Genomic DNA, 13,236 nt, shown 5'->3' with positions numbered 1-13,236 from the left:
AATGACAAGACAAGACATAACCACGTAAGCCATATGGGAGAAAATGCGATACATACCATTCGAGCAACAATCCCGACAGCTTGCTTATCATAAAACATAACTATAAACGGGATACATGCTAGGGACATCTTATGTCAGTCTGCTGGCCTCCCATGGATACGCAGACTGACAGACAAATACCCACAAAAGATCATTTGGACACAAATTTCATCAGTTGTCAAGGAAGAGAGTTTGGACAGAATTCTTCCACCCTGCCCAAGGCGGGTTTGGTGGCGCAAAATGCCATCCAATCTTGTGTCATGCCAGTGGAATTAAGGAACAGCCTTCATCTGGAGGCTGCTAGCCTTTCTCTTCTGGGTTGCTGACATCCTACACAGTCGAGCAAACACAGCTGGGCTGGAGAAAGCGATAGATAGGAGTGTGCTGGACTGGTACTTAAATATGGCATCGGGACCTTTGAACCCGTCAACTGATGGTGGGAAGATGAATCGGTTGACGGCCCACCAGGTAACATGGGGCACTCGCTAGTGTATAATGAACGGGTTTACTAGTGCAGAATCTGGCAGGGGATCTTGCCGCCGCCACCCCCCCCCCCCCCCCCCCCCCCCCCCCCCCAGTCTCAGAATTAGAGCATTCCCCTCTTTAAAATGAAATTGATTCATTGTTCGGGTATTGTTTTCCAAAAACAACTTGGATTTATATTGTACCTATAAATGGAGTAAAATATCCCCGGTGCTTCACAATAACTTTATTCAAACAAATCTGTCTCCAAACTACTTCAGGAAGTATTAGGGCAGATAGCCAAAAGCTTACTTGAGATGGGTTTTAATGAGTGCCTGAAAGAGGAAAGAGGTTAAAAAAAAAGGACTGAAAAGGGAAGGAACTGTATATCTATGGAGGGATTTGAAACCAAAAATGAGAATTAAAAAATAGAAACCAGCAAGCACAGGGGTGATTGGCAAATGGACTTGGTATGAGGAAGGATGTCAGCAGCAGGAGCTTGGATGAGCTTAGGTTTACAGAGACAGTAAGATAATAGGCTGGCTAGAAGATGTTGGAATAGTCAAGAAGATGTTGGAGCAATCACGTCTAGAGATGATACGAGTGTTCCAGTAATAGATGAGCTGCAGGGGCAGGCAATGTCACGGAGGTGGGAGCAGGTGTCTTTACCCATGCACTAGATAAAAGCTCATCCTGAGGCCAAGTTGCGACCATCTGACTCAGCCTCAGGCAACTGCAAGGAAGATATAAAAGGAATGGTTTGGGAATGGAATTTTGTGATGAAGACTGAAAACAATGCCTTCACTCTTCCCAATATTTAATTAGAGGAAACATCTGCTCATGAAGTCCTGGACGGTGGTCAAGCAGCATAACACATCAGAACTAGGTTACATGGACTGCAACAATTCAAGAAAGCAGCTCACTACCACATTCTCACAAGAAATTAGGGATGGACAATAATTTTGGCCTAGCCAGTGATGCCCATGTCCCAATATATGTTTTTAAACTCAGCCAGATGCTGGTTGGTGTAGTCTGTTTATCTGTAAACACTGACGGTGTTTTTGGATGTTGCCACAGAGGGGCAGCATGTAGATGTGGGAGAAAAAAAGAACCAAGGATTGATTCTTGGGGCAGGATGGGAATTCGAGAGATAATGGCGTCAGTGCAGGAAGTGTCAACTTTGCAGACGAGTCTCTGGTTAAAACTGGATAGATGAGGATTTAACCAGGTGTATTGTGATCTGGACAACAGTGGAGTGCCGTTGAAGGAGGTTGGGGTGCTTAACAGTGTCTAAGGCTGCAGACTGGTTGAGAAGGATGCGGAGAAACGTTTACCATTAAAAATTATTCAACAGGGTGTGACCGGTCATTAGGGCATGCTCATCAACCAATATTTTTGCAAATGATTATCAAAAGATTGCATTCGCACCAAGTGCAGAAATTTAAAGGGATTGTTTTGGGATATAATGCCATGCAAAATCACTTGGCCATTCGAATATTTGTTTCGCATAGCTGTGTAAAAGTGTAGACTGAAGAATCAACAAGGTGTTAAGTACAAGGCACATTAAAATACATGCGTTCAATTCAACCAGTTTAATGATGAAACTGTGAATTCCCCCCTAATTTTCTTTCCCATCTTTTCTTAAAGGCGATATATCTATTACATTGCCATTATTTGTGCGCATCCAAATACATATCAGCAGATTATTGAACTGAAGCATTACAGCCAAGATCGATGCTATCCTCACCTAAAACATTCTCAGATGCTTCCAGCAGAGACTACTGAATAGCAATCAACAGCAAAAACCCAGGCCAATTCATCGCTCTATAAAGTTGACAGCAACACATTATCCATCACCTTGGCTGAGATCAGTTGACATGGCACAAACAGAGAACACATGGATTGTGAAGCTCAGACTCATCAGATTTGGTGAAAAAACTTGGGGCTATTAATGAGACCCATGTGTTTTGAAACACTTAGCGGTTAAAATCATAATACATGTACATTTGAGATTCTCCTGTTCACTATTTTACATTAATCTAATCAAAATGAAAAGGTTAACAACTTTGTTCAGCACAAATTATAAATGATCACACCTGAACTATCACTTCCAGAGTTCCCCAACATTCTATCTTAGTTTAGCCCTTGGTGACAAGATCTGCAACAACAACCTGTATTTCTAAAACGTCTTTTAACATAACAGAACACCCATGGAACTCTCACAGGAGTAAATGAAACAAAGTTACACACATCCACATGAGGAAACATTCGATCGAATAATCAAAAGCTTGCTCAAAAAGCTTGATATTTAAGGAGCTACCTTAAAAGAAGATAAAGAAGACACAAGGAGGGAATTTCAACGCTCAAGGCCAAGGAGCTGAAAACATGGCCAAATGGTGAATGAAAATCACGAATTCTCAATAGACCAGGATTACGGAAATAGAGAAAGGTTGAAAGAGATTAGAGAAGGGGGGGGGGGGGGGGGGGGGGGGGGAACTTGCTCATTATTGCTCAGGCTCCGTCATGGCCATCCAACTCCTGATCTCATTACAGCCTTGGTTTAAGGATGGACAAAGGAGCTGAACCCCAGAGACAAGGAAAGACTGACTGCCTTTGACATCAAGTCAGAATTTGATCGAGTGTGGCATCAAGGAGCCAGAGCAAATCTGCAGTCAATGGGAATTGAGGGAAACTCTGCCATAGTGGGAGACATAAGCACAAAGCAAGGTGGTTGTCATTGTTGGAGGTCAATAGTCTCAGTACCAGGACATTACTACTCATTCCAGGAGCTCCTCAGGCCATGGGCTTTGGCCCAATGATCTTCAGCTGATTCATCAATTACCTTCCCTCCATTAGAAGGTCAGAAGTAGGAAAATTTACTGATGAATGCACAATGTTCAGCATCATTTGAGACATACTGAAGTAGCCCATGCCTATATGCAGCAAGACCTGGACAACATTCAGGCTTGGGCTGATAAGTAGGAAGTGACATTCGCATCGCAAGTGCCAGGTAATGACCAACTCCAACAAGAGATCGAGTCCAACCATCTCCCCTTGACATTAAAAGGCATTACCATCCCTGAATTGAATTCCCGCACTAACAACATCCAAGCGGTTACCCTTGACTAGAAGCTGAACTGGACAAGTCATATAAATACTGTGGCTACAAGAGCAGGCCAGAGGCTAGGAATCCTGCGGCAAATAACTCACCTGCTGACTCCCCAAAGCCAGTCCATCACCAACAAGGCACAGGTCATGAGTGTGATAGAATATTCTACACTTGCCTGGATGTTCCAACAACATTCAAAAAGCTTGACACCATCCAGGACAAAGCAGCCACTGGACTGACACCCATCCACAAGCATTCAATGCCTCCACCACTAATGAACAATGGCAGCAGCAAGTACCATTCACAAGATTCACTGCAGGAACGAATCAAGGTTCCTAAGACAGCACCATCCAAAACCACAACCACTACTACCTAGAAGGCCAAGAGCAAAAGCATGGGGACTCCTACACTCACCATCCTGTCTTGGAACTATATCACTGTTACCGAGTCAAAACCCAGAACTCCCTTGAACAAACATTACAGTGGGTGTACCTACACCACATGGACTGCAGTGATTCAAGAAGGCAGCTCACCAACACCTGCTCAAGAGCAATTTGAGTTGGACAATAAATGCTGTCCACACCCATGAAATTTTTTTAAAAATGGAAGGCTACAACACATACAAGTATGAGGGAGTGATGATGACAGCAGATTTGAAGAAGAGGGGACAGAACTGGAGGAAATTAATATCAGTTACTATGGCAGCCAGGAAGGGAAGCTGAGCGATCAGCAGTTTAGTAGCAATACAATCTAGAGACTAAGAGGTAGTTTACAATCTAGAGACTAAGAGGTAGTTTACAATCTAGAGACTAAGAGGTAGTTTACAATCTAGAGACTAAGAGGTAGTTTCCTCAGACAAGACAAACTTGGAGAATGCATTAAGGGAGATGGAAAACAATGAAAAAGAAAGAGTTGAATTCAGATATAGTGCAAGGATGTACCTAAGGGGAACTAGGCACAGTGTGCAAGAGAAAGGAAGGTAAGGAACAGAGGCAGCGGATCTTGATCTCTATCAAAAAAAAGATTGTGAGCTCATTGCACAAATTGTTGGGAGGTGAGAGAGAGGAGGGTGGTTTAAGGAGACTATCAGTGGTAGAGAGAAGGGAAACCTACAGCCACAAAATAGTTTCCATGTTTAAGATGAGACCCAGCTCGACTTACAAATTATTTCTGTCAACATCATGACCACATTCATGCCATCAGGTTGCCCAATCATTCAATCCTGGATGAGTCACAACTTCCTCCGTCTGAATATCAGGTGAAAAAAGCCATTTTTTACCTAAACCCATTGTAAATTTCACTCTCTTCTCATTGATTCTGTCCTGCTCCCCAGATAATCACAAGTGAAAGCTTGGGTGGGTGCTCCATTCAATCCAGAATTCAGCTTCCTTATCTATTACCAAGACCACTTTTTCTCCACCTACAAACATTGGCCACCTCCACCTCAGCTCCTCTGCCACCGAAACCTTTATCCAGATTTTTGTCCCCCAAAATGAGGCACAATATTCTCTCATGTCCTCCTTCCTGGCTTCCATTCTTCTTTTATAAACTCCAACTGGACCAAAATGCAACCACATCTGTATTGTCCCGGTTTAAAACGCAACACGCCCATCACCCACTTGCTGATCTATACAGGATCAAAGTCCCCCACTACATTACATTTAAAAGGCCCAGTTTTAACACAGACCCGCCACCATTAGCAATGTAAGTGGGTTCTCAAAATGGCAACCAGGAATCTGCACTGTATTATCAACTGGTTTGTGCACGTTATCATTTTGGCTGGTGCAATTCATTCTGGCAGCATGATGGCCACCCGCCACAGGCAGGTGACAATTTAAGCGTGGAAGTCGCAAACCGAAGACTTCACCGGTGTCGCAATAATTTCAGATTAGACATGGCCCACATAAAACCAGTGAACATTTGCTTGGATCCCTAAAGATGTTCATCTCTCCTTCCTTTTCCTGCTCCCACAAGTCCATGCGTTGTTTCCATCTGATTTGGGCGAGACACCAATCTCAAATATTAAAAGTAGTTCTGGGGTTAAAAATGACCTGGACAGTCCATGACCTAGATTAACATTCTTTATCGCATCATCAAATCTTTCCAAGATCTCATCTCTGACACTTTTGGATTGCCACTGGCTGTTTGAAGCCTACCCATTAGGAAGTGACAGCATCCCTGCAGAGCATAAAAACAGCCCTCGATAGCATGTCCTTGGTTAACATTTGCAGACCATGGAACAGAATGTCAAGACATAACCAATTTCTAACCTTTGCCCTCGACGAGCTTGCATTCTCCATGTTTTCAATGCTACTGATGCAGTTATGTGGAACCTTACTGCACACCACACGGATGAAGTCCCAGAAGCTTCGAGGGCTTTCGTATCCAAACCAATTTATTTGACCTGCAACACAAACATGAAACCAAGAACAAATAAAAATAAGTTTCATACGAAAAACTAGTAACATAACTCATGCAAAAAATTTTTAAAATATATATATATATATATATATATATATAAATTAAACATACCCAATTATTTTTTCCCCCAATTAAGCGGAAATTTAACTGCGCCAATTTTGGGTTGTGGGGGGTGAGACCCACAGAGTCATGGGGAGAATGCACAAACTCCACGCAGACAGTGATCCGGGGGCAGGATCAAACCTGGGTCCTTGGCATCGTGATGCAGCAGTGCTAACCACTGTGCACCATGTTGCCCTAGCTTGAAAGATTCTTTAAGGCAGAATCAAAATCTTGAATAGTGAGCAATTAATACCTATTACATCACCATTTTTCTTTAGTTTAAGTGAAGGGTCACCATCAACCTGAAGCACCAACTCTGCTTCGCTCCACAGATGCTGCCTGACTGGCTGGATATTTACATCACTTCCTGTTTTTATTTCAGATTCCAGCATCTGCAGTAATTTGCTTTTGTAGACTATGCAGCCCTTGAGCTTGCTCTGCCATCAAATACAATCATAGCTTATTGCGCTTAACAGTCTCTTGACATTTTGTGAATTGGGTCATCCTTGGGTCAGTACATTTCCATTAATGTGCTCAGCCTGCACTGCATTCGCAAAGTATCAATATACTCCCAGCCTTACAGTCTGAATAATGAACATAGTCAGTGAGCACTTGAATGTTAATGTAATCTCATCCCAAATATAGATCACAGCTAGAGAAACCGAAACAACCCTCATATTTCATCAAATTATCCACGATGGTTGCCGAGAGCAAGGCAAAATTTAAGATATTCTGTGGTTCATACAAATGCAGAACAATTTCTCCAAATCAGAAAGTATATTTAATGTTTACTGAACAATTCTCTTTGTTCAAAATTCCTGTTCTGGACAACAATATATGTCTCAATGGGGCTGGTTTAGCACAGGGCTAAAGAGCTGGCTTTTAAAGCAGACCAAGGCAGGCCAGCAGCACGGTTCAATTCCCGTACCAGCCTCCCTGAACAGGTGCTGGAATGTGGCGACTAGGGGCTTTTCACAGTAACTTCATTTGAAGCCTACTTGTGACAATAAGCGATTTTCATTTCATTTATAATTGAAGATTTATGTTTTTATTTCAAATTAAGAGGCATTACTCAATAAATTCCTACTCGTTCTGGTTTCATACACCTGAAAGAATAACTTAGTGGCATTCTCCCAGAATTCAAAATGGCAACTGTCAGCTTTTAAGTTACCTGTTAGTGCTCTAGAAATTAGGTGGTGCCATTTTCAGGCTCCGACTCTAAGTTTGTGCAGACTAAGTGCTGGTCATTCAACTGCTAAATTAATGTGTTTTGCACACGGTTATGCCCAGAGAGTGGCGCAATACCTATTAAGGATTCTAACCTTCCAGGAGTGGCCTGGAATCACCAGGAATTGAAGATCAATCTCCAGGACGCAGATGGGCACCATGGTAGCACAGTGGTTAGCATAGTTGCTTCACAGCTCCAGGGTCCTAGGTTTGATTCCCGGCTTGGGTCACTGCCTGTGAGGAGTCTGCACGTTCTCCCAGTGTCTGCATGGATTTCCTCCGGGTGCTCCGATTTCCTCCCAAAGTCCAAAGATGTGCAGGTTAGGTGGATTGGCCATGCTAAATTGCCCTTAAGTGTCCAAAAAGGTTGGGTGGGGTTACTGGGTTACGGGGATAGAGCTCAGATGTGGGCTTAGGTAGGGTGCTCTTTCCAAGGACCGGTGCAGACTCGATGGGCCAAATGGCCTCGTCCTCCACTGGAAATTCTATGATGTGGGCAGCCCTCGAGAATAAAAAGATTATTTTTTTTAGAAAATAATTTTCTTTGACTGTTGCACTTTACCAGATATAAATGGGGAGGGGGGGTGGGGTGCTGTTTGACTGACAGTCAAGCATCATCCAATTGGATAATGAGACTTTTTGCTTTCCAATTAGCATAGGAAAGCAGTGCATCACAAGGGTGGATGTGTTGGCCGATTAATGGCTGGAGTGTGGAGGCAGGCCATGGGATGAAACTTCCACAAATACATTTAATTACAGTTGGCAACTTTATTCATCAATTTCCAACCCCATACCAATCTTTCAATACTTTTTCACAGTACATTAGATGCATTAGAAGCTTCTTTAAAAATTGAGTTTGGCGATATGAATCAATCAATCAATCAATTGGCAGATGGAATTTAAGGCTTTTAGAGTGAACACTTCCCCCATTACTGGGTTCACAAAACCTTGAGGCAGAAAGACTTTCAGCTGAGCATCGCAGTTTTAAGATTGAAGTAAGTTGCTCCAGTGGAGCTTTTGCTGAAAGGATTTTCTGACGAATGTTTTACAGCGTCTTTGATTCTCAACTTGGAATTCGGAATCCTATTGTTCAGGATTCCTTGGAGGTGAACCACGTCTTAACAGAACAGACCGAACTCCATCAAAATTTCAGGGGTCTGATATATCCATCAACCTACTGGATCGGGCAAGGACATCAGTGTCGCATGCATGTTTGGCATGTACATCCTGTGCCAGCAAAACTGATGGAAATTGCAATGTGGGTGGGAATCCCAGAATTGGATCCTATCTGCCATTTTTAAAGATCTCCCAATTTTGCCGGACCATGAAAATTCAGGCCCGACTCTTCCAGTGTTAAACTTCTTATAGCCAGTTAGTGAAAGAAGCCAGTCATTATTCCATTTTAGCTTTAGTCACAATGCGAGACACTAAAATGCATAGCTCCCGACTCTACAACCAGTGTCAATCAGTGTCTCTTTATACTCCTTTATGAATGTAAAAAATAATAACAAATTACTAGCCCCTTAAAGGGGCACTCTAACAAAAAGACAAAAAAAAATTAACAAATCTTATGAAGTCAAATTCTCGGGCTGATGAGGCACTTGAGCCCCCACTGTGCCCACCGGTTACAGGATGCTTCAGGTGTACCAATGGGCACTCTATGATTTGGGACTCTGGTCCCAAAGATCTCAAATTTTAAAAAATGTAAACAAATGATACACAGCAGACACTGGGCAACCGGACTATAACGATAACGTGGTGGCCTTTTCCAGAAGCCACAAGTCATATTCCTCACACTTTCCACTAGGAGGGCTGTTGAGGGATGAAAATACTGTTGCAGGACTAGTTTCCCCCAACCAAAGAGATCATAATCCAAAAAAAAAACAATTCTATCGATAATCAATAATACCTATTGATCCTACAAAAGAATATAAATCAAGGATCTCACATAAAAGTCGATTCATTCTCTTCCACTCTGAACATCCTCTGCACAGGGAGGTGTGGACTTCACCGATTACCACCCTGGGAGTTCTCTTCTGCAAGCTGCCCATAATCTCATCAGTACCGAAATTACATTGTGGATATCATCAGCAAGTATTTCCATAAAAATTTGTCTCCCTTTTCCATTAGTCGAAGCATAGTAAACAGACAGATGGCAACATTCAAGGCAATCAATGTAGTTTAGTAAACCAGTTACGAGCATCACTAAAGAATACAAAAGAACATCAGAATGCTGGTATAAGTAAAAATGCTGTTTGTAGAGCACTTCAGAAAGAAGCAATGCCTGAATGTTCAGGGAGGTGGGCATATAAGTCAATCCGACCTAAATTGTTACTGTTATGCAAAACGGAAAAACTCAATTGTTTATAACCTTGATGCAACATCTTAAGTGAACTGAAGCAGCTTTCCAAGAAATGTAGTAAACAGTTCAAAAGATTTATGAAGTTCCTGATCCATGAAGGGCTGAAATATACCAAAGGATCATGAATAAGTCCTTGATACTGACACTGGATGAAAACAAAAGTATAAACACATTCTATCACACAAATGTGAGAATAGTGTAATATGGTTGTTCAGAAGAGCCACCAAAGTGGAATAAAATTGCATCACAAGCATTAAACCAACATCACAGCACAAGCATTAAACTAGCTTCACAGTAATCAATCAGGAAACCATTCACTTCAGTTCGAAACATGACAACTGATTGATTACTGTAATCCTATGTTTGCAATTGGTACATTTCCAACTGACTGACTTCGCTCATAGAAGGAAGTTAAAAGATGAAGGTCCTAAAATTATGCAATGGGTTACTGGCATACAATTGCTTAATCATTCTTCCGAAACTCTTTTCTCTCCCTCTGTCATCTTATAATAATAACCTTTTTTAGTGTCACAAGTAGATTTACATTAACACTGCAATGAAGTTACTGTGAAAGTCCCCTAGTTGCTACGGTGCTTGTTCGAGGACACCGAGGGAGAATTCAGAATGTCCAATTCACCCATTAAACACGTCTTTCGGGACTTGTAGGAGGAAACCGGAGCACCCATTAGAAACCTGCGCAGAAAAGGGGAGAACGTGCAGACTTCGCAGACAGTGACCCAAGCCAGGTATCGAACCCAGGTCCCTGGCGCCGTGAAGCAACAGTGCTAACCACTGTGCCACCTTGCCGCCCTTTGTAAAAGCGTCAATTTAAAACAAGTAATTTAGCCTCTCGGATGGAGATGCATTTCAGACAAAATCCTTAGATGTTCATTCATTGATATCCCATCTGGAAGAAATGATGTTTGTTCATCTGTGCATCACAAACTGGGTTTAAAATGTTGCAATTCTTCCAACAACCTTGTCCTCGTCAGGGTTTATAAAAAAAGGTTCAGACACTAATTTGCATTGCGATGATAGGAAAGTGGAGAAAATAGAAAGGCTTGCAACCCAAAAGCGGGGGGGGGGGGGGGGGGGGGGGGGGGGCGTTGTACAGTTGACATTTCCAACTCTCAAGTCGAACAATGGAATTTGTCCCGTGCGTAAGTTGATGTAGACAGTAGGAAGCTGTTCAAAGCTAAATTTGCATGCAACAGAACCAATTTACACCAGAACATTACAGATGACGAGGAAAGTCTACCTGTGTCAATTAGATTAGATGAGGATAACGGTTGAAATTTCATTACATAAGCCAGTGTTTAATTTCCTTTATGCTTTGTGTTTTTTTAACTAGATATTATCAGTATTAACAGTATACAGAAGAGAATGCACATACAGCTAATAGAATAAAGGGCAATATTGTCAGAGCCTAATGTTTGAAATAAGATTTAAGTGATCATTGGAAAATTCATAACAAAAGCTAGATTGTGGTCAGGAGGACTCGCGCGGTGTCAGACTACTTCAGTTTTGACCTCCCTTGTGATAAAAAGGAATATCAGAATGTGCTTTCTTTGTGAAAACATAAAATGTGCCCTGAATGATGAAAGTGGATTTGATTCCAATCTATTCAACCTTCAGAAGGTTTTTGCATCTACCAACCTATTTAAAACATTTATTTTAAAAAGTATTTTTATTACAAATTTAACATTTTTACAATTTACAACTGTAACAAAGTATTAAATCCCCACTCATCCATGCCTCCCCTCAACTCTCCAACTTTCCCCAGCTTTTGTAGAACCAATCACTTGCCTCCCTTAGAGCAAATTTCATTTCTCCAGGGCTAGAAACCCCAGCAGGTCCCCACGCCATGCCGAGGCACAGGATGGAGAAGCTGACCTCCACCCCAACAAGACCCAACAGCGAGCAATCAGCGAGGCGCAGGTTAAAACATTTGCCCCCACACCCGAATCCACCCCCTGAAGAATGCCTTAGGGAAAAAGACCGGCAGGCACTGGAACAAAAACAATGTGGTAAAATATTAATCTTCATCTGGCCCGCCAACAACAGAGGAAGGTTATCCCACCTCAAGAAATTCACCTTCACCCTCCCCACCAAGCTCGAGAAATTGCACTTCCAAAGACCTGCACAATCCTGGGCCACCTGCATCCCCAAATACCTAAAGTGAGTCACTGCCAGATAGAATGACAGCCCCTCCCCCCACCTGGAGAGGAAACCAAAATGTACTCTCTTTTCCCCAAATTCAGCTTATATCCAGAGAACGTCCAAAATTTTTGAAGCAAGCCCATTATGTAACCCAAGGAGCCTGGCACCGAAATATATAACAAGTCATCCACATACAAGGACACCCTATGCATCACCCCGCCCCATTATCCCCTTCCACAATTCCGAGCTCCTCAGCGCAATGGCAAGGCAAAAAGGGAGGACATGGGGTACCCCTGCCTCGTTCCCCAGTGCAATGCAAAATACACAATTCATATCATTTGTGCTCATGCTCGCCAGTGGCCCCTTATACAGCAGTTGCACCCATGCCAAAACTTGGGCCAAATTCCAAATTTCTCCAACACCATCAGTTAACTCCACTCTGCAACAAATGCCACCACCATTTATAACTCCCTCTCTGCTGGAGAAAGCACCACATTCAGCAGCCGCCTCACATTCGATGACATCTGTATGCCCTTAACGAACCCAGTCTGATCCTTCTCAATCACCCTCAGAAGGCGCACCTCCAACATTAAACACCAGCACCTTTGCCAATATCTTGCCGTCCACATTCAGCAGAGATATGGGCCTGAACAACCACACTCCACCGGGTCCTTATCCTTCTTAAGCCCTACCACATCATTTTCAGCAAGACCTCCTTAACCATCGCGTCCTTGAACATTTCCACCAACAACGGTGCCAGCTTACCCTCAAGTCTCTTATAAAATTTAACCAGTAACCCATCCGACCCTGCCGCCTTCCCCGTCTGCATCTTCCTGATTGTTGTTTTCACTTCCTCCACCCTACTGGCTCCTCCAACCCCGCCTTCTCTGCTTCACCCAATCTCAGGCACTCCACGCCCCCGCCCCCCAAAAACTCCCTCATCCCCCGCTCATCCTTTGGTGGATCTGCCTTATACAAGTCCCTATAACTGCTCAAACACCTTGTTATTTAACACATATTTAACGGAGGGAAAAATTTTCTTTTTTCTTGTTCTAATTTCCATTTCTTCCTTACAAATTGACATGCTGCTGTATCGCAGTGTGAAGTCAAACAGATTTCATAGAAAATTCAATAATCAATTATTCAAAAATTATGTTCATGAAGTCCGACACATTAGTTGTGACATTATGGGACATGTTCAGAATACAAAAGGTTGATGTCATATCATAATTTAGCACTAGATGGAGCTAGATGCAGAACTACATGAAGCACTGACTCACAGACTTCTGGGAAAAGGCTGATGAGGCAGGCTAAGGGAGTAGTGAGAGAGATCAGAGTGCAGTTATAGATAGAG

General features: G+C 42.7%; 1 protein-coding gene across 9 annotated transcripts in view; it reads right to left on the bottom strand.

Annotated features, from left to right (window-relative positions):
• rundc3b (RUN domain containing 3b) overlaps positions 1-13,236 on the bottom strand; it is a 146,321-nt gene that overhangs the window by 66,528 nt on the left and 66,557 nt on the right. For all 9 annotated transcript variants that reach the window (XM_038797986.1, XM_038797984.1, XM_038797985.1 and 6 more), the window contains exon 3: positions 5,881-6,014. In XM_038797986.1, the coding sequence (XP_038653914.1) occupies positions 5,881-6,014 (134 nt within the window). The remainder of the gene's footprint in view (positions 1-5,880; positions 6,015-13,236) is intronic.

This window comes from Scyliorhinus canicula, chromosome 5 (genome assembly GCF_902713615.1).
Source record: "Scyliorhinus canicula chromosome 5, sScyCan1.1, whole genome shotgun sequence".
NCBI classification, from domain to species: domain Eukaryota; kingdom Metazoa; phylum Chordata; class Chondrichthyes; order Carcharhiniformes; family Scyliorhinidae; genus Scyliorhinus; species Scyliorhinus canicula.
Note: the sequence above shows the minus strand (reverse complement) of the source record. Positions and strands in the feature narration are given on the sequence as shown.